Source organism: Monodelphis domestica, chromosome 1, assembly GCF_027887165.1.
Source record: "Monodelphis domestica isolate mMonDom1 chromosome 1, mMonDom1.pri, whole genome shotgun sequence".
Lineage (NCBI taxonomy): Eukaryota > Metazoa > Chordata > Mammalia > Didelphimorphia > Didelphidae > Monodelphis > Monodelphis domestica.
Genome location: NC_077227.1, coordinates 7,602,382 through 7,629,413, shown reverse-complemented (window position 1 = coordinate 7,629,413; position 27,032 = coordinate 7,602,382). Strand labels below are relative to the sequence as shown.

At 52.7% G+C, this 27,032-nt stretch overlaps 1 protein-coding gene across 1 annotated transcript in view; it reads left to right on the top strand.

Annotated features, from left to right (window-relative positions):
- LOC103102080 (dedicator of cytokinesis protein 1-like) overlaps nt 1–26,038 on the top strand; it is a 138,445-nt gene extending 112,407 nt beyond the window's left edge. The window contains exons 24-30 of the mRNA XM_056815042.1: nt 6,330–6,400; nt 6,650–6,756; nt 20,324–20,451; nt 20,738–20,945; nt 21,529–22,152; nt 22,395–22,591; nt 25,895–26,038. Coding sequence (XP_056671020.1) covers nt 6,330–6,400; nt 6,650–6,756; nt 20,324–20,451; nt 20,738–20,945; nt 21,529–22,152; nt 22,395–22,591; nt 25,895–26,038 — 1,479 coding nt within the window. The remainder of the gene's footprint in view (nt 1–6,329; nt 6,401–6,649; nt 6,757–20,323; nt 20,452–20,737; nt 20,946–21,528; nt 22,153–22,394; nt 22,592–25,894) is intronic.
- Nucleotides 26,039–27,032: the final 994 nt, after the last annotated feature.

Genomic DNA, 27,032 nt, shown 5'->3' with positions numbered 1-27,032 from the left:
AGTGAGAAGGCAGCTGGCAGGGACAGGGATTAGGCTCCTGACAGACACTCCATTCTTCCTCGGCTCGGACGTTTCCCCTGACGTCCGGGGTCCAAATCACGCCTCTCAAGTTGCAGATGAACTCTAGCATCTCGCTGTGTGAATTAAACGTCACTTCTGTCCTGCTTTTGACCCTTGGCTTCATTAGCGTTCGCCCAAAGCCCCTAACCCAGGAACTTGGAGCTTTCTCTGGCCTGTGTTGACATCCCTTGTTCAGTGATGGAGCACAGAATCTACCCTTTAGAAACAAAGTTTGTGCTGCTTGTTCTTTTCCTTGCAGTTTTATTGTCATTTAAATGTGGCTTTTTTCCCTCTCCCTCATTAGTAAGCATGGAAACCAGCAGATTCTGCTGAGAGAGGAACATGCCATTGAAAAAAATAAATTTTATTGATGCCTTTTGTTTATCCATCACATTGATTTGTGGAGGATAGACTCCCTCCCCTGCCTGGCTTCCCATCTCGGATTCAAACCCTCCTTGGCAACCACGTCCGATGGCGACTGCCTGCACCAGGCCACGTCTCCAGCCTTCAGCAGTGGCGGCTCTTGTCTCTCTGAGCAGACGGGCAAAGCGTCTTCCTGGGAGGCCATCAGTGCTTTCTGGCCTTTTGGAAGTCAACGTTCTTTTGGGGGGTCGATGCCTGCTCTCTCGTCTCCCTCTTCCCCTCTGAATCAGCCCGTCAAAGTCTTCTCCTGCTTCCTGGATGTGGCCTAATACGCAGAGCGGTTCCATTCCATTCGTGTAAACTAAACCTGCCCCAGACACACGTTCGGACGTTCTCCTCTCCCCCAGAAGGGCCGCCGCCCTGAACCTTTGGGAGGTGAAGGGTCTCGGACCTTCTTGGAGGACAGAGCCGGCCTTGGGGCCCCGGGGCCCAGGGAGGGACGCTTCGTCCTTTTTGTTCATCAGTAGAAAGGCCTCCCCGAAGGTTCAGGCGGGTCCGCGAGCCTTACTGTGCCTTTCCAGAGCCCAGCCACGTTTGCGTGCTTCCACTTTTCCGTCCTTTCCTCGGCTACGGCTGCCAGGGCTGTGCTCACGTCTTCCTGTTTCCTCTTCCAGGGGTCTTTGGCAGCAGGTTTCCTTAGGGCCGTTGGCACGCCAGTACTTGAAAGGAGGAAGATTGTACGCAGACATTCTCGAGTAATAACGTGGTTTTCATGAAAAGAGACCGTGGGATGGGCTCATAGAACGAGAACTGTTCCTGACGTTCCCCCCTTGGAGAGTCGAGAACGGCTCTTAGTCTCCTATATTTGGGTCCCTCAGTATTTAAATGTCAATTGGTTTCTGTCTCAGTAACAAGAGCCAGCGAAGGGGGGCAGTTTCTTGCCCAAAGTCTCCCAGCCCGGGAGTGTCTGAGGCCCGAGTTGAACCCCAAGTCCTCCCGACTTCAGGCCTGGAGCTCCATCTCGTTCAAATAGCATTTCAGTTGCCCAGCTCAGAACGTATGGATTTTCCCCACTGCTTGCCCTGATTTGAGAGGTTCGACGTTGTCTTTGGGGCTTTTCGTTTCCGGTCTGTCCCCAAGCATTGGGTGAGGCGGGGACCTTTGAAGTCATGGCTGCTCTTGGCGTTATCCTCCGGAGGCCAATGTGGCTGATGCCATCCTCCTGGGACCAGGCCTGGCTCCGCTGCCTCGTCCTGCGCGCTGTGCTCGTCCCAGCCCAGCACTCAGCGGGGCCTGAGCTGAGCCGAGATGCGGAGGGGAGGCAAAGTCCCTTCTGTGTATTTTCATTGGGAGGAAGAGGAGGAGAGGAGGCTCTGGCAGCCTTAGAGAGCGAGGAAGGCCTCCTGTAACAGGGGAGACAGACGGATCCTGGAGCAAATGGAGATTCCGGATGCAAATGTGAAGGGGGATTGCATTCCAGGCTTGAAGCACTGGCCCATTGTACAGATGGGAGGCTGCTAGATGGTGCAGTGGACACAGCACTAGACCTGGAGTCAGGAAGATCCGAGTTCAGATGTGAATTTAGACACTAGCTGTGTGATCCTGGGCAAGTCCCTTACTCCCGTTGGCCTCAGTTTCCTCATCTATAAAATGAGCTGGAGAAGGAAATGGAAAATCCCAAATAGAGTCAGGAAGAGCCGAACATTACTGAAGAAACAATGGAGATGGGCGATGGGGCTGCCGTGTAAGAAAGGGCTGAGCGTGTCATCGCTGTGCCATGGGAGAGTACAGGGAGAGGCCCCACCACCTCCCAGGACGCCTGGCACCCAGTAGACGCTTAATTCACAGTGTCTGGCTGTGCACGTGTGTCCAGTGAGGGAAGCGAGAGCGTCCGTTGCGTCTCGTGCTCACCATGTGGCTGCTTTTTAAACTCTGCTCTCTTTGCCTCCGCGAGCAGAGAGCCTGGACCCTCTGATGCCTTTTGCAGAAGGTCCCGGGACAGGTCTCGTCCCCATTTTCGTGCCTTAGCACTCTCGGCTGGGCCTCCCTCCTGATGACTCTTCCTTAGGCTCTGGGCCCCTGGGTCCTATCCAGGCAAGGCCCAACTTAGGAGTCCTTTTGGATGCCGCCAGGGAGAGCCGGGCAACCGACAACCTCCCTGCTGCCCAGCGGAGGCTCTGAGGAGCAGGGAGTGACGCTGCCCCCCTGTACAGCCTTCAGTAATAGAGAGACTGCCCACTCGGGAGTAGGGTGGGTGCTGGGCCTGGCCCGGGCTCCCTGGAGCCTGAAATTTGCCCCAGTTCTGACTGTTTGTGAGGCCAGGAGCCGAGGAGAGTAAGAGCTAATTTCTGTAATAAGAACTGTAAACTCACTTGTAGTAAAAATGAATCGCCTCATTATCTGTATCGCCAGCGAGGTTTTTAAAGTGGACTGATGTTCGTAGCCTTTTGATAGGCCGCTTGTTCGCTGTCTTGATGCCCTGGGCTTCCTCTTCTTCCCTGGTTGTCACTGGAGGGAGCATCCTGGAAAACAGATAATTAGCCTTTACTTCATGTGCTTTTAGGCTGCTAACATGAAAGGAGGGAGACCAGAGGCAAAGGAGATATGACAACAGGCACCCTGGAGGAGGCTTCCGTGCTAGGTCGGAATGTGCCAAATGATGATCTTAAACGGTGTTGGGAAGCTGATCTCGAAAGGATGGGTGGATGATGGATGGATGGATGGATGGATGGATGGGCATAAGGGGTGGTGTATGAAGTCTGGCTTCCATAGTCATTCCCCCCATCTCCATACTAGCTGGGATGGTCATGATCATCTCCTCTTATTCTGAGGATTCTGGTAATAAGCTCCATGTGAGCGGTCTAGCAGTGACTGGCCTTTGGTACTTTGTGGGTCATATTTTAGCTGGACAGTGCACAGCCTCCTGTTGGGCTTTCCTCCCACCCCTCATTCAGTGTTTTCATATTTAATTTTCTCTATTTCTGTTGTTGGCCCCTCTACGAGAATGGCACATCTTTAAGAGGAAGGGATATTTGATTTTTGTCTTTGGATCCTTAGATGTAATTGTAGATCAGAGAAACCAGCATAAAAGAATACAGTTCTAACCTTTCTTTTCTTTTTAAAAATTTATTTAATTGATTAATTTAGAGTATTTTTCCAGGATTACAAAAATCATGTTCTTTCCCTCCCCTTCCCCCACCACTTCCTATAGCTGACACACAATTCCACTGGGTTTTACATGTGTCATTTGTCAAGACCTGTTTCCATATTATTGATAATTGAACTAGGGTAATCATTGAGAGTCTAAGTAGTTGTTTTTCATTTGTGTTTCTGCTCCCACAGTTCTTTCTCTGGATGTGGATACATTCTTTCTCATGAGTCCCTCAGGATTGTCCTGGATCATTGCATTGTTACTAGTAGCAGCTGATAGATGTTTATAGGGTGGATGGAATGCAATTTCTGCCAGTGAGCTCCCCGACTTTGAATCTTCCCCTCTTGTTGCCATCTGCCAGTGAACAAAGCAGGGCTCCTGTGCCCTCCATCCCTTCAGCTCTCAGGGTGAGAAGAGGCCCTTCAAGGGTGCTCTGGAGCCAGTCATTTTCCTAGGGAGAGACCCTGGAATCTTGTCTGCCTTTGAGCGATCCTCTGACTTTGGAAGTTATCTTCTTCCTGCTGGAGATGAGGTGGCGGCTCGGAACCCGTTTCCACCTGTTTGGAGCCTTTGAACACCTCTTGGGAGTGCATTAGCGTGTGGCCTTTCACCTTTGCCATTCCAGCGCTGAGAGCCCAATTAGAGCTAAGTGGTTCTCCCCAGAGCCGACCACCTTCCGTGTGTTTTCACTCACAGCCTCTCCATTTCTCATTGCCAGTTTTTGGGAGGTCAGGGCCGAGGCTGCCACCCCCAAGAAGAGCTTTATCGCTCCCTGGTCCATGTTTCTTTTGGAAACCATTGAGGCCTTTCCAGCTTAGCGGGGCCAAGGCTGCTGCCAGTGAGCAGTGTTCTAGAGTACAAATGGAATTCGCTTGGCATTTAGGAAGTTCTTCTGACTTGCAGCTCTGTCCTCTGCCTGGAGGAAGGGGAGGGAGGGCATGTTTGGAGGGTTCCTGTGGAAACGGAGTAGTTGAATCCCTGCACCTGCCTGGGAAGCCATCCCTTGTTGGACAGGCCTGGCAGCCTGGAGTTCTTGCTCTGCCTTGTATCCAGTGTCTAACTCGAGGTCCCATCAATAGAAGTACCAGCCCACGAGGGATGCTCAGATGTCAGTATCCCTCCAGCAAGTGGGCCTGTGGCCCGCCGAGGAGGTCACCTCTCCACAGCATTTGTTTTGGCGAGCCATCCTGCCCCCGGCCCTCCCAGCCCCCAGCGCTGCTTTTACTGGATACCTTTAGGACCATTTGGAGATAGCTAGAAGCCGGGTGGCAAGTGCCATTGGTGGATTATATCTATTTTCACTTGAAACCTCAAGTGAAATCAATTTAATATGCATTTTCTTGAGAAATATGTAAATTAATAATTGCTTCATACATTATTCAAGAAAAAACTTATTTTTTATCATTGATAGCTCTTCTAATCTTATATAAAGATATGCTAATGGATTTAATTAAAATAATTATCCTGAATAATGTAGCCTGAACTTTACCCTAAAATAGTACCTATTAATCATTAGCACTAGTAACATTTTTAGCCAGAGAGGCACTTGCAATATTAAACAGATCCCAGCAGCACCGCACCATTTGGGGGGCGTCATTTTGCTTTACAGTTGGATTTGGAGACGTGGGACAATTCAGTGTGCATAGAGGAGACTCGTGTAAGAATAATCCCGTCCTGGGAGTCGAAGTATTTCAGCAGTGAGCAAAGTCTCCGGCTCTCCCTCCAGAGTTTTCCCTCCTGCTCTTTGGACCCCCAAATCAGTCCCCAAACATGGACTTAACCTGTGACTCGGGATGTGAATCAATCCACAAACTGCTCAGGGGCTGGTCCTGCCTGGCGTCCCCCAGAGTCTCGCCTTCAACTCAGAGAAACGCAGCCCTGCACATGCTGTCCCCAACGTAGAGCGCAGGAGCCCTTCCCACGCTCCGAGCTTGTTCTGTGGATTCAGAGAGTGAAACGGTCCTTGGGAGGTGGACGGAGTCAGAGAAATCGACGTCCAGGCCAGTCCCCGTGGGGGGCTCCCCTGCGCCCGCCGCCATCCCCGCTGGGCCTGGGCTGGTGCTCTGGCCAGAAGGAGATGCTTCGGGCCGACCTGGGCTTCTCCGGGATCTGCAGTCTGTTGTGTGGCCCACTCGATTCTCCACGCTCCAAAGCCGGCGTCCAGACCGGTGCCGCCCCGTGTTTTCCGCCTTGGCTGTGCTGATGCCACGTGGGCAGTCAGCAGAGCCGCATCGCCCCCCCTCACAGAAGGAGAGCCCCCCCCCCCGGCCATTTTCCTTCCCCCTCCTAACAGGCAGCGTTTAGTAGGTGGGCTGCCGTGATGGGAGAGTCGAGGCTCCATGTCTATTCAGGGTCCCTTCGAGAGGCTCCGCTCTAATTTCGGAGCACTGAATGGGGCCGGGAGGAGGCTGAAGTACAGACGGGGGGGAGAGGGGGGGCCGGAGGAGCCTCAGTGCCAGGAGCTCCTCAGACGGTCTGACCATTGGGGGGGGGATCTGGGGGAAGAACTGGGGGTTTGGGGAAGCCGGTAAGGAAAGGGTTACCGGAGCGCCAGACCCACGTCCCTGGTGGGAGCCACAGCATTTCTCAGACGGAGCGGCTAGCCTGGGGGCCTGGGCTCTGGGCCGCGTCCTGGGCTTGCCTGCGGACCCTCTCCATCGCGCCGCGCTTGGCCCCCCTCGGGTCGGTGTTTTCCGTGGTGCGTCTTCTGGGCTGTGGCCCGCAGTAACCCCTCTCCTTCGCTCTCCATTCACAGGGGGCAGCTCTGAAGTTCCTGCCCACCATCGTCAACGACGTGAAGCTCGTGTTTGACCCCAAAGAGCTCAGGTAGGGGAGCCGCTCCGCTGGGCCCTTGTACGTGCCCACGTCCCGGGCTCTGCCAGCCCCGTCACACCTCCCTCCTTCCATCGCTGACGCCCCGGGCTCTGTCCTGGGTGGGAGGGACGTCGTCCCGCTCGCCCTTCTCTTTAGCGGCCGCGGTGGGGCGGTGGGGGGGGGGGCGGGGGGGGCTGCTCCCTGCCGCTCGGCCACTCCTCGGCCCGCTGACCTGGGACCCGCCTTCCTTCTCCCCTCCAGCAAAATGTTCACCGAGTTCATCCTGAACGTGCCCACCGGCCTGCTGACCATCCAGAAGCTCTACTGCCTGATCGAGATCGTGCACAGCGACCTCTTCACCCAGCACGGTGAGCCGAGCCCCCCCCGACGCTGCCCCGGGCCGGCTGGGCCTGCGGGCCGGGTTGGACCTCCCGTGAGGAGGGGCCTGGCGCAAGGGCTCTTCCCACGGCCAGCCTTTGTTGGGTGGGCTTCCCTGTTGCGGGGCTTTTTGTTCTGCTCCTGTAAGGCACTCGTGGCCCTGGGGGCTGGCCCGGCCTGGGGGCCCAAGGAAGGCCTGGCCCAGGAGGATAGGCTTTGTCTGCTCTTCGGTCTTCATTCTCTCTCTGTCTCTCCGTCTCTGTCTGTGTCTGTGTGTCTGTGTCTCTCTGTCTCTGTCTCTGTCTCTGTCTCGGTCTCTGTCTCTGTCTCTGTCTCTCTGTCTCCGTCTCTGTCTCCGTCTCTGTGTCTCCGTCTCTGCCTCCGTCTCTGCCTCCGTCTCTGTCTCTGTCTCGGTCTCTGTCTCCGTCTCTGTCTCCGTCTCTGTGTCTCTCCGTCTCTGTCTCTCTGTCTTGGTCTCTGTCTCCGTCTCTGTCTCTCTGTCTCCGTCTCTGTCTCCGTCTCTGTGTCTCTCCGTCTCCGTCTCCGTCTCTGTCTCTCTGTCTCCGTCTCTGTCTCCCCGTCTCCGTCTCTGTCTCTTTCTCTGTCTCTGTCTCTCTGTCTCCGTCTCTGTCTCCCCGTCTCCGTCTCTGTCTCTTTCTCTGTCTCTGTCTCTCCGTCTCCGTCTCCGTCTCCGTCTCTGTCTCCGTCTCTGTGTCTCTCCGTCTCCGTCTCCGTCTCTGTCTCTCCGTCTCCGTCTCTGTCTCCCCGTCTCCGTCTCTGTCTCTTTCTCTGTCTCTGTCTCTCCGTCTCCGTCTCCGTCTCTGTCTCTCCGTCTCCGTCTCTGTCTCCCCGTCTCCGTCTCTGTCTCTTTCTCTGTCTCTGTCTCTCCGTCTCCGTCTCCGTCTCTGTCTCCGTCTCCGTCTCTGTCTCTGTGTCTCGGTCTCTGTCTCCGTCTCTGTCTCCCCGTCTCCGTCTCTGTCTCTTTCTCTGTCTCTCCGTCTCCGTCTCCGTCTCTGTCTCCGTCTCTGTGTCTCTCCGTCTCCGTCTCCGTCTCTGTCTCTCCGTCTCCGTCTCTGTCTCCCCGTCTCCATCTCTGTCTCTTTCTCTGTCTCTGTCTCTCCGTCTCCGTCTCCGTCTCCGTCTCTGTCTCTGTGTCTCTGCCTTTTTCTCTCACCCCTTTTTGTGCTCCTTCTTCACAATTCCGTGGAGGACGAAGCCAAGAAACCGAGGCACGTCCGTTCTCGCTGACTGCAATCAGAACATTTGGCCCAGAGGTATTCATTAGCGTCCCGCGTTTTCCTGTCACCGTGTTGCTTTGGTTGACGCGGGCTGCCCGAGAGTCCTGGAGCGTTTTCTGGGTCCCCAGAGGGACAGCCCACCATCGCCCTGTGGATCCGGGCCAAAGACGGGCCTCGAACCCAAGACCTACGTGCAGGCTTCCTCCATGCCTTGGCCTTGCCCTACATTCGCGGGTGGCCTCCCGCGTGCCCGCGTGCCTGGGGATGTCTGGAGGAAGCGGGGCCAGCCCGGCGAGGCTCGGTGACCCGAAGGGCCGGGAGGAGGGCCGCGAGGGCTGGACGCAGCCGCAAGAGTCGCCCTCAGGGCCCCGAGGCAGACGGGCCCTTCCATGCGGGATCACCGGCGTGGGATGGAGGCGGCCGCCGGGGTCGTGGGCTGAGTGCGTGACGGGCCCCGGGACGGGCGGCCCGACCGCTTGGCCCGGGCGCTCGTCGGAGACTGTGGCCGTGCGAGGGGAGCCTGTCCCAAAGCCTTGCGTTTCGAGAGCCTCTCTGGGGGCAGCGAAGGGGGCAGCGATACGTGTCGGCTTCCAGCGGGGCTCTCGGGAAGGGCCCGGCGGCGGCGGGGGAGGAGCTTCTCCCTCCCAGGTCCCTGGACGCTCGGCCCAAGTTCTCTCCGGACAGAGGGCCACGAGGGATGTGGAGGCCAGGACTGTGCTGGCCCCTGGATCGGCCCAAGGGGGGAGCAGCCGTGAGGGGGCCCGGAGGGATGGGGGAAGGGATGCAGGCGCTCATCCCAGAGGGACTGGCGGCTGCCCGAGCCTCTGATGACGAAGGAGGCTGGCCGGGGAGGGAGGCCGCGAGGCCTCGGCCCCCTTCTGCTCTCGGGGACATGCTTGATCCACGATCGTTCTAGAGCCAGGTGGAAGGGTCGAAGGCCCCGTGAGTGGAGGCGGAATGGCGGACAGGTGGGGGTCGGGAGCGACGCCGGCGGCCCGATTCCATCGCATCCTTAGGCATGAGAACGTCAGAGACCATCCCGAGCCCAGAACGTGGAACTTAGCACTGCAGTTAGAGGGGTCTCGGGGCCTCGAGTGGTCTGGAGGAGCGGGGGATGGCGGCGACCTCGGCTGGGGGCCCTTTAGGACATCTCAGGACTTTAGACCCTCGGACATGGAGTGGCCGAGGCAGGAGGGACCCTCGGACCGAGAAGGGACCGGCAGAGTGGACGGGAAACTGGCCGGAAGGGCCTGAGGACAGAGAATGTCAGGTCAGAACACAGCATGTGGAACGCTCCAGCTGGGGCAGAGCTTCGTGTGACCGCTCCTGGCTCCTGGCTCCCTCCCCTTACAGATGGGGAAACTGAGGCCCCAAGCCAGGAGCGGCCTGTGATGACTTTGCAGTGAAACTTCCTCGGCTGTCCATCAGAGTCCCAGTTTAAGATTCCCGTTGATGGGCACGTTTGCTGGTGGAGGCCCCGGAATGCTCCCCCAGGGCTGGGACCAGACGCCCCAATGGCGACTCCAAGAGCCGCCCCGGGCCTGCCGTGTGATGCCCAGAGAGCCAGTTTCCAGCGTGAGATACGAAGAGGAGGAAAGGTCAGGCCTCCCTTCATCACTTGGGCATTTGTCTCCTCGTCCCCACAGGGTTCTATTGCTGCCCGCACGGCGCTGACAAAGGCTGAGGCAAGAAAATACAATGTCCGAGTAATGGAATCATTATGACAAAGAAACGCCCCCGAAGCGCCGGTGCTTCCCCTAGAAACGGCCTGCAAGCATTTTAGAGAAAAGTGGAATGAAAGCAATGCACGGCAGTATTGTCCCCCCCCCCCCCCAGGGCCGTGAGGAATTGAGGGGAAAGATGGAACGGGGCTCCTGCGAGCGTCCCGCACAGGGCAGAAATGAATGCTGGTGGGGCTGCAGGGCCGGCCCAAGCCTCCGTTTCCCTCCTTTTTGATGGCCGTGAATCTGTGATCTCATAGCATAGCACTTCCTTTAGGCTTGGTTTTTTCTCTTCCTCCCTGAATCAGGACTAAATTTTAGGCTAAGGCCAAACCAACCATTCAACACTATTTTTGTGTTTAAACAATTTTAATTTTTAGTAAAATCTGTCTTAGATTGCCCCAGGGAGGGGGGACGAGTCAGAAAGAGGGAGAGAATCTGGAACTTCATGTGGAACAAAACTAAAAAATGAATGTTGTAAAAAGTGCCTTTACATGCAAACGGGGAAAAATAAAATATCATTTTTTAAAACTAGTTTGCTTCAAGCAACCCAGAAAGTGTGGACGAGGAAACCAAACATTTTAAGGGGGAGAGCAGGTTTGGATGTACAATTAAATGTAATGCTCTCCCTCTCTCAAAAAAACAAAACATGGGGCAGCTGGGTAGCTCAGTGGATTGAGGACCAGGCCTAGAGAAGGGAGGTCCTAGGTTCAAATCTGGCCTCAGATACTTCCCAGCTGTGTGACCCTGGGCAAGTCACTTGACCCCCATTGCCTAGCCCTTACCACTCTTCTGCCTTGCAGCCAATACACAGTATTGACTCCAAGACAGAAGGTGATGGTTTAAAAAAAAACAAAAACCAAAAAAAACAAAACAAAAACCCAGCAACTAGCAGAACTTAAATGCCAAGTGAAGTGAATGTTTTATTGGTCAAAAACGTAGTATTGTACGCAAGACTGTGAAGCTACTTTGTATAATTTTGTTTGGCTTTTTCAGCATTTGAGAAGTTCAAGATATGAAGTCTCAAAGCTGCCCTGCTGGTCTGTGATGGTCTCTGGACTCCTTTTTGGGGTTACAGGGGTGACCATTTGTTCCTACCTCCTACAGGAGCAAAGGAACTGCCCTTGAAGAGGGCATCTCCCACTAGGTTATTATTTGGGCAGGGGGTGGGGGGGATCCTCCTCTTGACAGTGTGTTGTCAAACAAAACAAAACCCCCATTTGGCTGTCTATGAAAATGTATGTAGAATTCAAAATCTTGAATTCAACTATGTTGAGAATTAGGTGGAACACTCAAATTGTGGCTTGTCTAATAATGAGTGAGTCAGTTGTTCAGCCTCCTGGCATTGTTGTTACTGTATAGATTGCTTTCCTGGTTCTGTCACTTGTCTGTATCTGTTTAGTTTTTTTTTTATTGTTATTTTAGTTTATTTTTGTAATTTTTATTTAGTTAATTGAGAATATTTTTCCTTGGTTATAAGAATCATGTTCTTTCCCTTCCCTCCCCCCACTCCCTCCAGTAGCCAACACATTATTCCACCGGTTTTTACATGTGTCATTGATCAAAACCTATTTCCATATTATTGATATTTAAACTAGGGTGATTGCCCCCATCAACCCATGTAATCAAGTAGTTGTTTTTCTTCTGTGTTTCTGCTCCCACAGTTCTTCCTCTGGATGTGGATACATTCTTTTTCGAATGTCCCTCTGATTTGTTCTGGATCATTGCATTGTTACTAGTAGAGAATTCAGTTACATTTGATTGTGCTACAATGTATCAGTCTCTGTATACCATGCTGTCCTGGTTCTGCTCCTTTCACTCTGCATCAAGTCCTGGAGGTTGTCCAGTTCACATGGAATCCCTCCAGTTCATCATTCCTTTGAGCCCAATAGTATTCCATCATCAACATATACCACAATGTGTTTAGCCATTCCCCAATTGAAGGGCATCCCCTCATTTTCCAATTTTTTTGCTACCACAAAGAGCACAGCTATGAATATTCTTGTACAAGTCTTTTTCCTTATTATCTCTTTGGGGTACAAACCCAACAGTGCTATGGTTGGATCAAAGGGCAGACAGTCCTTTAGCGTCCTTTGAGCATAGTTCCAAATTGCCCAAATTGTTGGATCAATTCACAACTCCACCAGCAATGTATTAATGTCTCAATTTTGCCACCTTCCATCCAACATTCATTACTTTCCTTTGCTGTCATGTCACCCAATCTGCTGGGTGGGAGGTGATACCTCAGAGTGGTTTTGATTTGCATTTCTCTGATTTAGAGAATTTAGAACACTTTTTTATGTGTTTATTGATAGTTTTGATTTCTTTAACTGAAAATTGCCTATTCATGTCCCTTGCCTATTTATCAGTTGGGGAATGGCTTGATTTTTTGACAATTGATTTATTTAGCTCTTTATAAATTTGAGTAATTAGACCTTTGACAGAAGTTTTTGTTATAAAGATTTTTTTCTCAATTTGCTGCTTCCCTTCTAATTTTGGTTGCATTGGTTTTGTTTGTACAAAACCATTTTAATTTAATGTAATCAAAATTATTTATTTTACATTTTGTAATTTTTTCTCACTCTTACTTGGTCTTAAAATCTTTCCTTTCCCAAAGATCTGACATGTATACTATTCTGTGTTCACCTAATTTACTTATAATTTCCTTCTTTATATTCAAGTCATCCACTCATTCTGTAGTTATCTTGGTGTAGGGTGTGAGGTGTTGATCCAATCCCATTCTCTTCCATAACTGTCTTCCAATTTTTCCAGAAGTTTTTGTCAAATAGTGGATTTTTGTCCCCAGAGCTGGTATCTTTGGGTTTATCATAGACTGTCTTGCTGAGGTCACTTACCCCAAGTCTATTCCACTGATCCTCCTTTCCGTCTCTTAGTCAGTACCATATTGTTTTGATGACCACTGCTTTATGGTATAGTTTGAGATCTGGTACTGCTAGACCACCTTCCTTCATGTTTTTTTTTTCATTATTTCTCTGGATATCCTTGATCTTTTGTACTTACAAATGAACTTTGTTATGGTTTTTTCTAATTCAGTAAAAAGTTTTTTGGTAGTTCAGTGGGTATGGCACTAAATAAATAAATAAGTTTGGGTAGGATGGTCATTTTTATTATGTTAGCTCCTCCTACCCATGAGCAATTAATGTTTTTCCAATTATTTAGATCTAATTTTAATTGTATGGAAAGTGTTGTGTAGTTGTTTTCATATAGTTCCTGCGTTTGTCTTGGCAGATAGATTCCCAAGTATTTTATATTGTCTAGGGTGGTTTTAAATGGAATTTCTCTTTCTAACTCTTGCTTCTGAGATGTGTTGGAAATAGATATAGAAATGTTGATGACTTATATGGGCTTATTTTGTATCCTGCAACTTTGCTAAAGTTGTTGATTATTTCCACTAGCTTTTTAGTTGATTCTCTAGGATTCTTTAAGTAGACCATCATGTCATCTGCAAAGAGTGATAGCTTGGTCTCCTTATTATCTATTTTAATACCTTCAATTTCTTTTTCTTCTCTAATTGCTACTGCTAGTGTTTCTAGTTCAATGTTGAATAATAGAGGTGATAATGGGCTTCCTTGTTTCACTCCTGATCTTATTGGGAAGGTTTCTAGTTTGTCCCCATTGCAGATGGTGCTTGCTGATGGTTTTAGATATTTACTGTTTATTATTTTTAGGAAAGACTCTTCTATTCCTCTGTTTTCTAGTGTTTTCAATAGGAATGGGTGTTGTATTTTGTCAAAGGCTTTTTCTACATCTATTGAGATAATCAGGTGGTTTTTATTGGTTTGCTTGTTGATATGGTCAATTATGTGGGTGGTTTTCCTAATACTGAACCATCCTGGTTCAAACCTTGGTATAAATCCCACCTGATCATAGTGAATAACCCTCGTGATGACTTGCTGGTGTCTTTTTGCTAGGATTCTATTTAAGATTTTTGCATCTATGTTCATTAAGGAGATTGGTCTATAGTGTTCTTTCCCTGTTTTTGAAATGCCTGGCTTTGGAATCAGTGCCATATTTGTGGCATAAAAGGAATTTGGTAGAATTCCTTCTTTGCTTATTATATCAAGTAGTTTGTATAGTATTGGGATTAGTTGTTCTTTGAATTTTGATAGAATTAATTTGTGAATCCATCTGGTCCTGGGGATTTTTTTCTTAGGGAGTTCTTTGATGGCTTGTTCAATTTCTTTTTCTGATATGGGGATATTTAGGTATTCTATTTCTTCTCTTAATCTAGGCAATTTATATTTTTATAAATATTCATCCATATCACCTAGATTGCCATATTTATTGCCATATAATTGAGCATAATAGTTTTTAATGATTGCCTTAATTTCCTCTTCATTGGAGGTGAGGTCTCCCTTTTCATCTTTGATACTGCTAATTTGGTTTTCTTCTTTCCTTTTTAAAATTAGATTGACCAATACTTTGTCTATTTTATTTGTTTTTTCAAAGTACCAGCTTCTAGTCTTATTTATTAAATCAATAGTTCTTTCAATTTTATTAATTTCTCCTTTAATTTTTAGAATCTCTAATTTAGTTTTCATGTGAGGATTTTTAAATTGTGCAACTTTCCAGTTTTTTAATTTGCATGCTCAATTCACTGACCTCTGCCCTCCTTAATTTGTTAATATATGAGCTCAAGGATATAAATTTCTCCCTGAGTACTGCTTTGGCTGCATCCCCATATATTTTTTGAAAGAATGTCTCATCATTGTAATTTTCTTCAATGAAGTTATTAATTGTTTCTGTGATATGTTCAACTAGCCTATTTTGGAGAATCATATTATTTGATTTCCAATTAATTTTTGATTTGTACTTGTCTGTATCTGTTAATGTGAATCCTCCATTTTCTCTGCCTGTTTTAGGCCATTTCTTGTGGCACCCCAATGTTTATTTAGATTCATATGCCATAGTCTGTGTAGTCTTTCCCAGCAGATGTGTGCCCACTTTATTTCTAGGCCTTTGCCACTACAAAACAATCAGTATTCTTCTAAATATTGGCCTTCCTCTAGGAAGTATTTCTTGCAGCCTTTGACTCTCTTTTCTACGGCATTTCCCTCCTAGCAATCTAGTGAAATAGGAAATATAAGTCTGATTATCCCTATTTTATAGTGGAATAAACTGAGGCTCCCAGCCTTGGGCAGAGATCCAAGCTGGGTTGGAAGTGGAGGATGCCTCTTGGTTTCAGTTCCTTGTTCTTGCTTCTCCTATTCTGAGACTGTGGACAAAGCCCATCTTTGGTTCTTCACATAGTAAGAGGCCTCAGAAGAGAGGGTTTCTGCCTTCAGTGAATAGATGTGATCAGAAATGACCAGAATAGAAAATGGAGCAAGTTCATTCCTTTGACCACAGGACATCTTCTGTGGACCTGCTATTACGTAAAGTAAGTCAAATCAGACAAATGGGATGCCACTGGAAGGACCAGCAAGGTGTCATGGAGGAGATGCCCTTTGTTCTGGGTCTAGAATTTTGATAGGTAAAGAAGAGGTTGTGAAGGAGAATTCTTTAATTTATTGTCTATCTTGAGTTAACACTAACTTAAGTACCGCTACTTAGTAGCTCACTAGACTGAAGCCAGGATTAACTCTCCTTTGTCTACTTTTAAATTGAATCAACAAAAGATTGATCACCTTGCCTAGTACTAGGTGAGAAGCTAGCAAGGTATTTAGAGAATTCAAAAGTCACTTACTTAGAGAGCTCCACCCTTTTAACTCAGTCCCAAATTTTTGAATCCTATGACCAGAACTGACACCTTCAAAGGCCTTTGATAAGGTATTGGACAGTGCTAGACAATTTGGAAACTGTGACTGGCCCCTGTAAAGAGGTGCAGGGACAAGATTTCACCGTACAAGCAAGCCCTGAACTCCCTTAGAGCAGATTGTCTTTGAGAAGATAGTCTGAAGAGATTGTCTTCTGGAGATAGACTGGGGAGAATCTTTGAGAGAGCTTTGCTGGAGACTGTGGCTTGAATCGTGGACTTGGAGCTCAGGTTCATCTTAGACACTGACTCCTAGACAACTTCATTGGGTAAGTGACAGGCTGACTCCTTTCCTAGCTTCATAAGAGACTAGCTTCCATCTTGGAGGAGGCCACGTGGTTACTCACCACCAGCCTTCCTGGTTGAGAGCTAATTAATCTCTGCAGACCCAGAGCAAAACATTTAGGTTGATAGGATAGATAAGCTCTCTAACCTCTTCACATTTCTCTATTGTTTCCTCTCCATTTTGTAAATATTTGTAAATAAATTTCTGAATCAAGATATAATCAATATTGGCAACCACATAATTTCATAAACTTATTGTCCAGCCATTAAATTTAACCCCTGCAAGGTAGAGTGGGCCGGGTCAGGAATAAAGCTAGCCGGTCTGTGTGGGCTGGACATCCCCAGGCAGGACTCCCTTTCTTGACTAGAGCTCTAGAGATGATTTCTATGTGTTCAGTGCAAAAAGCTTATTACAGTCATGAGAGGAACGAGCACCTGTTTGTGCTGTGATGGATTGGTCTTCATTACACCACTCTTCTACATTTGAGGACCCTGAAGGAGCTCCTTCCCATGGATTTGCCCAGCACTGGCTTTGGATGGCAAAGTCATAGCTCTAATGTTGCTGTCCTAATGAAGGGAATCCTCCTGGGTGAGACCGAGTAATGCCCTTCCCTTCCTGGCCCAGAATGTAAATTCAGGAGCTTTCTGGGAATCGCATCACTTAAGCTCCTTCTCCAGCTTTAAATGGCTGCTGCCTGTGGAACATTCTCCTTTGTGCTAACTGCGGAGGTGGCTCTTTTCTTCCTTTGTTTTGTTTTATTGATGTCTGTGGCTTTTGACATCAATTCATTTCTGAATGGAACTGTCTCCTCCCACCCAGTGAACCTTGCCTTGAAAGAAAAGAAGTGAAAAAATGAAAGTAAACCCTGTGGCACATGGATCACATCTGGCACGACGTTGGGCGAGCCATTTAAGCTCTGCATGCCTCAGTTTCCTCCTCTGCCCAGGGATGATGAAGTCGCACGAGCTCATGGGGTTATTGTCGGGATCAGATGGAGTGATGTTTGTGGAGGGCTAGCTCCGTGCCCAGTGCCCCGAGGGGCTGCGGGAGTTCTAGTTCTTAGCCTTCCCCGGACCGAGCCCGGGCTCTTCATTGTCCCGCGAGAGGAGGGAGGTCCCTTTTGTCAGCTTTTCTCCCCGGAACCTTTGGTCATCGCGGTGTAGGTTAGCATCTTTCCCCTCCTTCCCTCTCTTCCATTTCTCGGAAAGGTCTAATTCTTCTATCCAGCGAGGATGCCCTCCTTTCAGGCCTCCTTTCCCTCCTCCTTTGCTCACGTGTCTCTAAAAAAGATGGTTCGATAAAATGGAATTGGTCTTCTGGGGGGCTTTTCTTGCTCTTTAGTCACTCGGTTTCTCGTTCCTGCATATGGCCGGCCAGCCAGATGGTTATTAGTGTTGGGAAACCCCATGGCAGAGCCCCAGGCTTGTGGACCTCGGGAGCCACGGTAGGAGAGGCGGAACGCAGGAGGAGATCCGTAGGCTGGCCCCAGGCCCCTCCGAAGGCCTAGGAAAGGTGCCCCTCAGTAGAGCTGGCACCCTTTGAGCATTGAAAAGCACTTTCCTGAGGGGCTCTGTGTAGGCCTCCGCATTCCCGCAGAGGAGGGAGCCTGTGCCCGGGCGCTGGGGGAGACGATGGGCCAGAACCCTCCAGAATGAGAAGCAGCGGCTGATTGTGCCTTCGCAGCGGGGCTCGGGGGCCTCCCTTGAGCCCAACCTGTCAGCACCGATTGCATCCTTGTTGGGCGCCGCGCTGTTGAGGCCCGACCTCGCAGCTCCACAGCCCTGGTGGGCCTATTTGGGAAGTCCTCGGGGCGAGGAAGCTGAGGCTGAGGCGACGGGGCCTGCTGGAGGGAGCCCCGTCCAGAGCTGTCTGAGGAGGCAGCGGCCCAGATGAGGATGGTACGGCCTGGGCCCAGGCTCGGGCGCCACCCTGCGACGAGGACAGGCTGGCCTCCGGGCTTGGAAAGGATCCATCGGGCTGTCCGATGGGGCAGGGCGTCCCGTGCGTGGCAGGGAAGCCTGGATCCGGGTCGGTGTGTTTGCGGGCTCACCCTGAGACACCGCAGTGTGGGCTTGGACTCCGAGGCAGACGCCAGCCCGCCTCTTCCTTCGACAGGGCAGTGAATCCGTCTCACACAGCCTGGGCCCTGCTCAGGGTCTCCCGGGGCCCGGGCTGGACGCTCTGCCCTCGGACGCCGCTCTGCGCACGGCCGGCCGTGCCTCAGACCCCGGAGTTCTGCAGGGTTCGGGGAGCCGCCAGATGGCCACCGGGGGGCCTCTCTTCGCCCCGCGGGTCCAGGGAAGGCAGCGAGGCTGGGGAGGGCTCTGCTCGTGGGCGGGGAGAGCCAGAGGAGGGCCTGGCCGAGGGAGGGGCTGCTCCTTCGGTATCGGCGGGCGCCTGTTTCTCGCGCCTTCCCGGTGCCGGAGCAATCGGCCGCCTTAGCGTCCCCGACGCCTCCCCGGACGCAGAAGGCTCCGTTTGGGCCTCTTTCTCGAGGGAGCCGCGCTGCTGAGCACCGGCTGGGAGGACGGAGGGAGCCGCTCCTTGGGGCGCAGAAAGCCCCCGGGCCAGAGGCGGACTCTGGTGGGCCTGGATGCTTCTGAGAGCGCTCGAGGGGGCTTGCGGACCGGAACCAGCCGCTGAGGGGACGGCCGGAGGGCGCCGTTCGGAGCGGCTCCCACCCGCCGGCCGTCGTGGCAGGACTCCGCCGGGGCCCCTTGGCTGCCAGGCCTCCGTGGCTCCGAAGGGGAGCCAGATCAAGCGTTCGCCGTCCACGCGACGGATTGGGGCCTCCCTTCCTGCAGGACCCGGCCGAGGGCCGCTCCGGCCTTGGACGCAGGCCGGCCTCGCTTGGGGTGACCCTCCCGTTGGAGCCTTTGTTGAGAGCAGGTTGGGGGCTCCCCGAGGGCACGGGGGGCTCCGGGGCTGCTCTGGCTACATCAGGAGAAGCCAAGTCGGGCGTCTGCTCTCTCGGGCGCACGTCCTACGGCAAACTTTGGAGAGGACTTGATGAGAGTCCCGGGAGGTGAGCAGGCGCGGGCCCGGCTTCCCATTGATGAGAGGGGCGGAGGACTGGTCACGACGGGCCTGCTGCCTTGTAGCCTGTCGGAGCCCGGCGGACGGGGCTCCCCTCTTCCATGAAGCGCAATGGCGGCCTAGAGCAGGGCTTCGGGATCGGAAAGCCAGCCAGAGTCGGCTTTCTGTGGAGGCCCCTCCGTTTTATTTGGTGCTTTTCAAAGCATCCTTTGGAGGGGCGAGCGCAGGTTCCAGCCAGGCCACCGGCGTGGTCCGGGACGCCCAGAACACGAACCCCTCAGAGAGACGGTCCGCTTGGGGTCCGCGAGCTCTCCCGGCTTCTGCGTCCTACGAGAGACAAGATGCACGGGCAGAAAAGGTCACTGGCAGGCCCGCTGGTGGCAAAGATTGCTCGACCCCTCCGTCCCCCGGTGACTGGGCGAGGCCTCGGCCGTCTTCCACGGGGCTTGTTTCTGAGCATTCTTTTTGTCTCCAATTGCTTTGTTCTGTTATATGTACTTTGTGCGTCACCTTTATTTCTTTATATACGTGGTGTGGTGATGGCGTCACCTTTGCTTCTGACTGCCTCCCTCCCTCCCTCCCTCTCTCTCTCTCTGTCTCTCTCTCTCTGTCTCTCTGTCTCTGTCTCTGTCTCTCTTTCTCTCTCTCTGTCTCTGTCTCTCTCTCTCTCTCTCTCTCCCTCTCTCTGTCTCTCTCTCTCACTCTCCCTCCCTCTCTCTCTCTCTGTCTGTCTCTCTCTCTCCTTCTCTCTGTCTCTGTCTCTCCTTCTCTCTGTCTCTCTGTCTCTCTCTGTCTCTGTCTCTGTCTCTCTGTCTCTCTCTGTCTCTGTCTCTGTCTCTCTGTCTCTCTTTCTGTCTCTCTTTCTGTCTCTGTCTCCATCTCTCTCTCTCTCTCTCTCTCTCTCTCTCTCTCTCTGTCTCTCTCTGTCTCTGTCTCTCCTTCTCTCTGTCTCTCTCTGTCTCTCTCTCTGTCTCTGTCTCTCCTTCTCTCTGTCTCTCTCTGTCTCTGTCTCTCTCTTTCTCTCTCTCTCTCTCCTTTCATTGAAAAGTTTTTTATTTGATTTTATATATTCGGTGCCTTCCATGGTATGTTTGGGATGTACGAAACACTTATTAGCTATTTGTTGAATTAATTGGATCCTTAGCTTGGATGTCAGTAGTTGCCTGAGGTCCGCCCATCCTTTTCCCTTCCAGACCCCTTTGAGATGTCAAGTGCCGTAGTGTTGTCATTAGCCCCATTTTACAGATGAGACTACTGAGACCCAGACAGGAGGAAGGACCCTCAGTGGGGCTGAGCGTGTCTGTCCTCTGGGTGGCCGGGCCCACGTAGAAGCTCTGGGCCTCGGCCTCCCAGTGGGTGCTGCTGTGAAGAGCATCATCCTTTGTGGTGCTTGCGATGCCTCCCGGACGAAGTGCCCCGCCGAGGCCGACGCCTCCCGGTGGCTAGTCGGGGAGGCTTCCCGCGCGTGTCTCCTGAAGCCCGTGTCCCCCTTGTGCCCAGACTGCCGGGAGATCCTGCTGCCCATGATGACGGACCAGCTGAAGTACCACTTGGAGAGGCAGGAGGACCTGGAGGCCTGCTGCCAGCTGCTCAGCAACATCCTGGAGGTGCTCTACCGGCCCGACGTGGTGAGTGCGGCCCGGGGCGGGGGGCGGGCTGGCGAGGGGCGCCTCCTCCGGGGCCGCGCTCGGGGGCTCCCCGGACACAGCTGGGGGCGGGCGGGCGGCCAAGTCTTCAGGTGGCCGATGGGTCGACCGTCAAAGATCGCACAAATGACATTCTCTGAACGGAGCCCCTTTTATTGTTCAGATCGGCCCGCGGGGCACTCCGGCAGCCACCTTCCCCAAAGAGCAGGGCGGGAACTTTCCTGGGGGCTGCTGGGGGCTGACGGCCGGCCGTGTCCTCCTCCTGCAGGGGCCCACGCAGTGCCACGTCCAGCTCATCATGGAGAAGCTGCTGCGCACCGTGAACCGCACCGTCATTTCCATGGGACGGGACTCGGAGCTCATCGTGAGTGCTGACCGACGTCTGTGCGTGTGTGCGTGTGTGTGCGTGTGTGTGTGTGCACCTGTGTGTGCACCTGTGCGTGTGCACCTGTGTGTGCACCTGTGTGTGTGCACCTGTGCGTGTGCACGTGTGTGTGCACCTGTGTGTGTGCACCTGTGCGTGTGCACCTGCGCGTGTGCACCTGTGCGTGTGCACCTGTGTGTGTGCACCTGTGTGTGTGCACCTGTGCGTGTGCACGTGTGTGTGCACCTGTGTGTGCACCTGTGCGTGTGCACCTGTGTGTGCACCTGTGCGTGTGCACCTGTGTGTGCACCTGTGTGCGCGCTCGCGTGCGGCGGTGCCCATTGGGCTGGTTTTTCCCTACCGACTGAATGGCAGTCTTCATCGCAGCCCTCCCGTGCGGCCCTTCGTGATGCTCGTGGCAAAAGCTCGGAGGACGGGCTCTTGTTTGTGACCCCACTCCGACCTCCCCTCCATCGGGGCAGGCGTGTAAAGACCCCGATCCAGAGAGGACGGTCCCCCGGCAGCCGCGAGGCCTCCCTCCTGCCCGGGCTCGGCCCTCCTGGGCGGCGCCGAGGCTCCGGGCTGCAGTGCCTCCCCGAGCGCCTCGGGATGGCCAGGAGGGGCCGATGCTGAGCCTTTTCCCCGCTTTTCCTCTGAATTCTCTTCTCTGTCCTGGGCTCTGCTGTGGACGGGAGTTCTCTTTCTGAACGCCATCGAGCGTCTGCGCCGTCCCGGACAGCCGTGCTTCTCGGGCACAGCCGGGCCTCGCGTGGCTTCCTCAGGGGCCCAGCGGAGGCTCGTTCGCCGTCGTTCTGCCCGTGGGAGGCTCGGGGGGGGCGGCTGGACGGAGCCTGGGAGGGACGGCCGGGCGCTTGGCGGAGGCCCACGGGAGGCTCGGGGGGGCGGCTGGACCGAGCCTGGGAGGGACGGCCGGGCGCTTGGCGGAGGCCCGCGGGAGGCTCGGGGGGGCGGCTGGACCGAGCCTGGGAGGGACGGACGGGCGCTTGGCGGAGGCCCGCGGGAGGCTTTGGGCAGAGTCCCGGGCGGGCACGTGCCAAGCAGGCACCGCGAGGCTCCCCTGCCGCGGGAACGTTTCTCGGAGCGCTGCTTCCTGAGAGAAGGAAGGCAGAAGGCGAGGAGGCTGCCGGGGGGGGCGCGGGGGATCCTGCGGCCCGAGCTCTCTTTTCAAGGTCTCTTCCTGCGAGGTGCTGAGGCTGCGGCAGATTACCGCGTCCCCAGCCGGCTCAGCCTGCTCGCCTTCCCTGGAGATCACCTTTTCGAGCTCTTTGACCTACCCAACAACACAGAGAAAGAGGCTCGTCCCGCTCTCTTCTGGAGAGAGCACCCCCCCCCCCCGCCTTCCTGCTGATTTTTCCTGTCTTCTCTGCTCTCCTTGGCCAGGAGGCTTTCGGGGGCTCATGGAGCCAAGGCAAAGGCTTCCTTTTAGCAGAGAGCGGAAAGACGGGGACGGCCCGAGGAGCGGCGGCGGGGCCTGCTCCTTTGTGACCGCGCCCTCTCTAGGGTCCTGCACCAGTTCTTTCTCGGCCATTTTTCGCCTCAGCTTTCAGGCTGCCCGTTAGGGAAGGAGCAGAATCCGCCGTCCTTACCAAAGCATCCCAGCAGAGAACGCAGCGTGAAGGACGTGTGCTGGAGGAAAAGGGGGGGTTTGAGTGTGAGCCCCCCAGCGATCGGAGCTTCCTTGGTCTGCTCCAGTTCGGCAGATGGCGCCTGGTTCTGGGCGAGCACCGTATGCGTGTGGTGAGGCGAGTTGGGGTCTGGGGAGTCTCTCTTGTCAGGAATCCTCTTCCATTTGGAGAGCTTTTGCACGAGGGATTCTGCTGTGGAGCCAAAGGCTCACCCCCCACCCCCACCCCCCCGGACAATGCTGGCCGCGTGGCTCTGGCCGGCCCCATGGGCTTCCCAGGAGAGCTCCTGGGAGCTGCGCCTTCGGATCCTGAAGCAGTTCAGCCTTTCCCCCTCCTCTCCGATTCCTTCGCTTGCTCGGTCAATGATGGAGCTGCCTGGGAGATGGGAGGCAGTTTTGTGGCTGGAGCCTCGGAGGACACGGAGGGAGGGAAGACGAGTCGGGGATCGAAAGATAAAGCACTTACTAAAGCGTTTGATTCTGCTGCTTGGAGTCTAGAGGTGCCCACTCAAGGGAGAGAGTCCCTGCTGTGTCAAGGGAACTTCATCCCCTCCCCCTCCTGGGTTGCCGACCCGGTTCTTCAGTATTTTTCACATGCCGGTGCAGTGTCTGTGTAAGTAAATAAAAGGGCGTGCATGGAGCCCACCTGGGTCTTTTAGCACCGACTTCTGCCTGGAGGAGGCAGGTGAGGGAAGGACGGAGATTTCTGCAGGAGGGGGCTGCATGTGATTAAACTTAGAGTAAGGAAGAGATTTAAATCTATGCTTATCTACCTTTTCTATCCCAAGTGATTATTAATAAACTTTATGGAAAATAAGGACCGATAGATATTAAGTTTAAATACAACACTGCGCTTGGTGGGATCCCATTCTTGTCAGGGAGAGGCAGCTGCCCCAAGAAGCAGAGAGCGGGCTCGGAAGTCACGGCCACAGGCCATCGGGGCCTCACGCCATTGATTTTGGTATCGTCTGCTGAGGGACAGGTGGAAAGGGGACGTGGGCTTGGATCAGGCTGGGGACCTTGAGGTCGACTGCTGGAGAAGCGTGGCCTGAGGTGAGCTGGAGGGGTGCCCTGGGGGGGGTTCACCGGGGCTCACTCAGTCACAAAGGCGCGCATAGAGGTCCGGGGCATGTAGCGGCTCCAGTATTTGCTACTGCCCTGCCAAGTGACCTGTCACTTATTAAGTACCTACTGTGTGCAAGCTGGGGATGCGAGGGTGCTCGGGCCCAGTGGAGCCTCACAGGCTGCCCAGAACCACAGCTTGGCATCAGGCCCTTCTCCAGAGCCAGCTCAGGGCAGGGGGACAGTGCTAGTGTTCTGCAGGGAGGGCAGGGCGCTCAGCTCCCAGCATCCCTGTCTCTGGAGGAGACCTCCAGCTTCCCTCCTGGGAGGCTTGGGCCCCTCCAGCTGTGCTCTAGATGCTGAGGAAGCAGGAATGGCTTTGGCTGGCTCCTGCCCGAGTATGGCGGAGGGAGAGGGAGGGTGGGCATGAGCTAGAAGGGGAAGCCTGTTTCTGAGGGGAGAATATGTCTCTATTGCATTACACCCGGTCGGGAGAGCAGGCTCCTTCTCTGGGCTCTCCCCAATCCGGGCCTAAAAAGGTGCAGGAGCTAACTCGATGTTTGAGCCACGTCCACGCCTTTCCAACTGTTTGATTTTCTTTCAGTGTGTCCTTTTGTTCCCACTTTGTGTGCACTGCAGTGAAAGGAATGCTATCTATGTATGTTTTTAATAAAAATTGTACCCATAAAAACACCCTTTTGATAGTTTTCATAGTCTAGTTCTGCAGGGGACAGTGTGAGTGCCAGCGCCCGCGGGCGGGAAGGCCACCTTGAAGTTAGTTTCAGGAATGGGTCGGCGGGTGCTCACTAATGCACTTCAAGAGAAGGACAATTGATTAGTGACTCAAACGTAGTCATTTGAGAACCCTCTTACCAATCAATTGGATCTACTTTAATGGGGTTTATTTCCAGCGAAGGTCAGGGGCCACGCTGACTTCCGCCTGAGAAAAGAGCGTGTCTGTGTGTCTTTGTGCCTGTCTCTGCCCTTAGTGACCGGGAGGCTGCTAGGGAGGCCCTCCGTCCACTCTGGCCACAGGGGCTCCTGCTGACTGCTGCAGCTGTGACCTTCCCTCGGGCTGCGTTGGCACCTCATGTTGAGATGCCAGCTTTCATTTGGCTCTCTAGAAAGCTGCTAACATTCCAGGCCTTGCACTTCGATTGTTGGGAGGCTTCAAACAGAAGGTGGGCCAGCTTGTTGGAAACATTTTTATAACTTTAATTAGAAACTGTAGAAAATACAGGAAACACATTTTTCCCCCACATGAAACAATCGTACTTCCTTCCTGGCCCAGTCTCACCATTCTCTCTCCTTTTCTTTCACAAAAATAATTTTGAATATAGTTTGCTTATATACAAAGACCGTTCGCCCTCGCATAGTCTGACCATAAAGGTGAGTTGATCATTAAAGCCCCAGAGTCCAAGGGGGTGGCTGTGGCGGCTCATTGGCAACCCATTTTCCTTACTCATGATTTTCAAGCAAGAGCTGATGCGCTTTCCCCAATGGCATCTTCATAGACTAAAAACACTTAGAATTAAAATGAATTTAACATGGAATCAAGAGGAAGCAGGACCCAGACTGGAGATGTGGGTACCAAGTTCCTTGTAAAATGCTCACTACTATTTTTTTCCTTCTTCTCCTTTTCCCTCTGACGTCTACCTTCCTTAATTCTTCCTCCCTCCCTCCCTCCCTCCCTCCCTCCCTTCTTTCCTTCCTTCCTTCCTTCCTTCCTTCCTTCCTTTCCTTCTTTCCTCCCTCCCTTCCTCCCTCCCTCCTTTCCTTCCTTCCTTCCTTCCTTCCTTCCTTCCTTCCTTCCTTCCTTCCTTCCTTCCTTCCTTCCTTCCTTCCTTCCTTCCTTCCTTCCTTCCTTCTTCCTTCCTTTCCTTCTTTCCTCCCTCCCTTTATCCTTCCTCCCTCCCTCCCTCCCTCCCTCCCTCCCTCCTTTCCTTCCTTCCTTCCTTCCTTCCTTCCTTCCTTCCTTCCTTCCTTCCTTCCTTCCTTCCTTCCTTCCTTCCTTCCTTCCTTCCTTCCTTCCTTCCTTCCTTCCTTCCTTCCTTCCTTCCTTCCTTCCTTCCTTCTTCCCTCCTTCCCTCTCTCCTTCCCTCCCTCCCTCTCCCACCATCCCTTCCTTTCTTCCCTCTCTCCTCGCTCCTTCTTGCCTTCCATCCATCTATCTATTCAAATGTTTTTTATCTGTGCTTCAGTAGTTCTAAGGATCCGTGGCATCATTAGTGATTTTTCTCCCTCCAGTGATGCAGATTGCTACCCTCTAAGACTTAAGTCAGTGAGCTGTATGAATCGCTGAGCCCATAAAAATTCTTCACCCTCCAGCCGAGCTGGTAATGAACCTCGGCTAGGTTGTTCCTCGTCTAAAAGACATGCCATCCTTCATTGGGACCGTATTGGTACACGTAAAGACAGAGGCCTTCCCGTCGAAACCCTGGCTCAGCGATGTGAGCGTGCAGAGCTCGGATCAGGAGAAACTAGCGTTAGTTACATGAGCACACTGTTCACAATGATTTCAGTTGTACAAAAAGGAGAAACGGGATCCCTAGTTCCTATTATGACAAGCCAGAGTTTGACAGACAGAGTTAGTGACGACTCGGGGATTTGGTGGTTATAAAAAGAGTCGTAAAGGTGCAAAGAATGAGTGAAAAAATAAAGTAAAGAAGATTTCCATTGTCCTGTGTAACCAAGAAAGGATTCCAAGTGTCTGTTTATTTAAAAAATACCTAAAAACTTTTGATTCACAGCTTTTCCTAAGGGTGTCAGGGAGTACAGCTTCCTACTAGATTAAGTGGCGATGATGCTTCCGTTGAGGCTGCTAAGCTAGGATGCACTGGGTTCCCGTTGGACACGGTCAGGTCCTCAGCAGTTGTTACAAAGCTACACCTCCGGCGGCTTTTCGTGTATCTGACGGCGGAGCCGACACGCACGTTTTCGGCCGAGGCCGCACGACGCCTGGGGCGCCGCCGCCGCCGCGGTCTTGGCGGTCTCTCTCTATGCGGGTGGTTTTCAGGTTGTTGCCAGAGCCGCGTGGTTGGCCTTTGGGTACCAAAAAGATGAAGAATGAGGTCTAGGAAAGCGGAGTGTCCCGTAGCTTTGACCCTGTCGACTTGCAGTGATTAAAGGCGTGGCCTGACTTTGGGTGGCTGTGGCTGCGCGCCAGCTGGGAAATGAGTAGAAACGTCGTCGGTCTGGCGATGACGGAGGTGCCCAACGGGTGGCGCTGACGAGACACGGACATGGGATCACTGGGCTTAACTCTACAGCACGTGAAGGCAGATATACACAGAGTCACATTTTAGAGAGGATTCATGGTCTCCGACCACTTGAAAAAAATTGTGCTTTCTCCAGAATGTTGTGTGCTGAAAATTGCACTCACCCCCTGCGTGTTTGCAAAATTAAATGTAAAAATGCCGTCCCGCGCCAGCGTAAGGCTTTCTTCTTCTTAGTGTTTCAGAAAAATAAAGGCTGGAACGAAGTGAGAGTTTC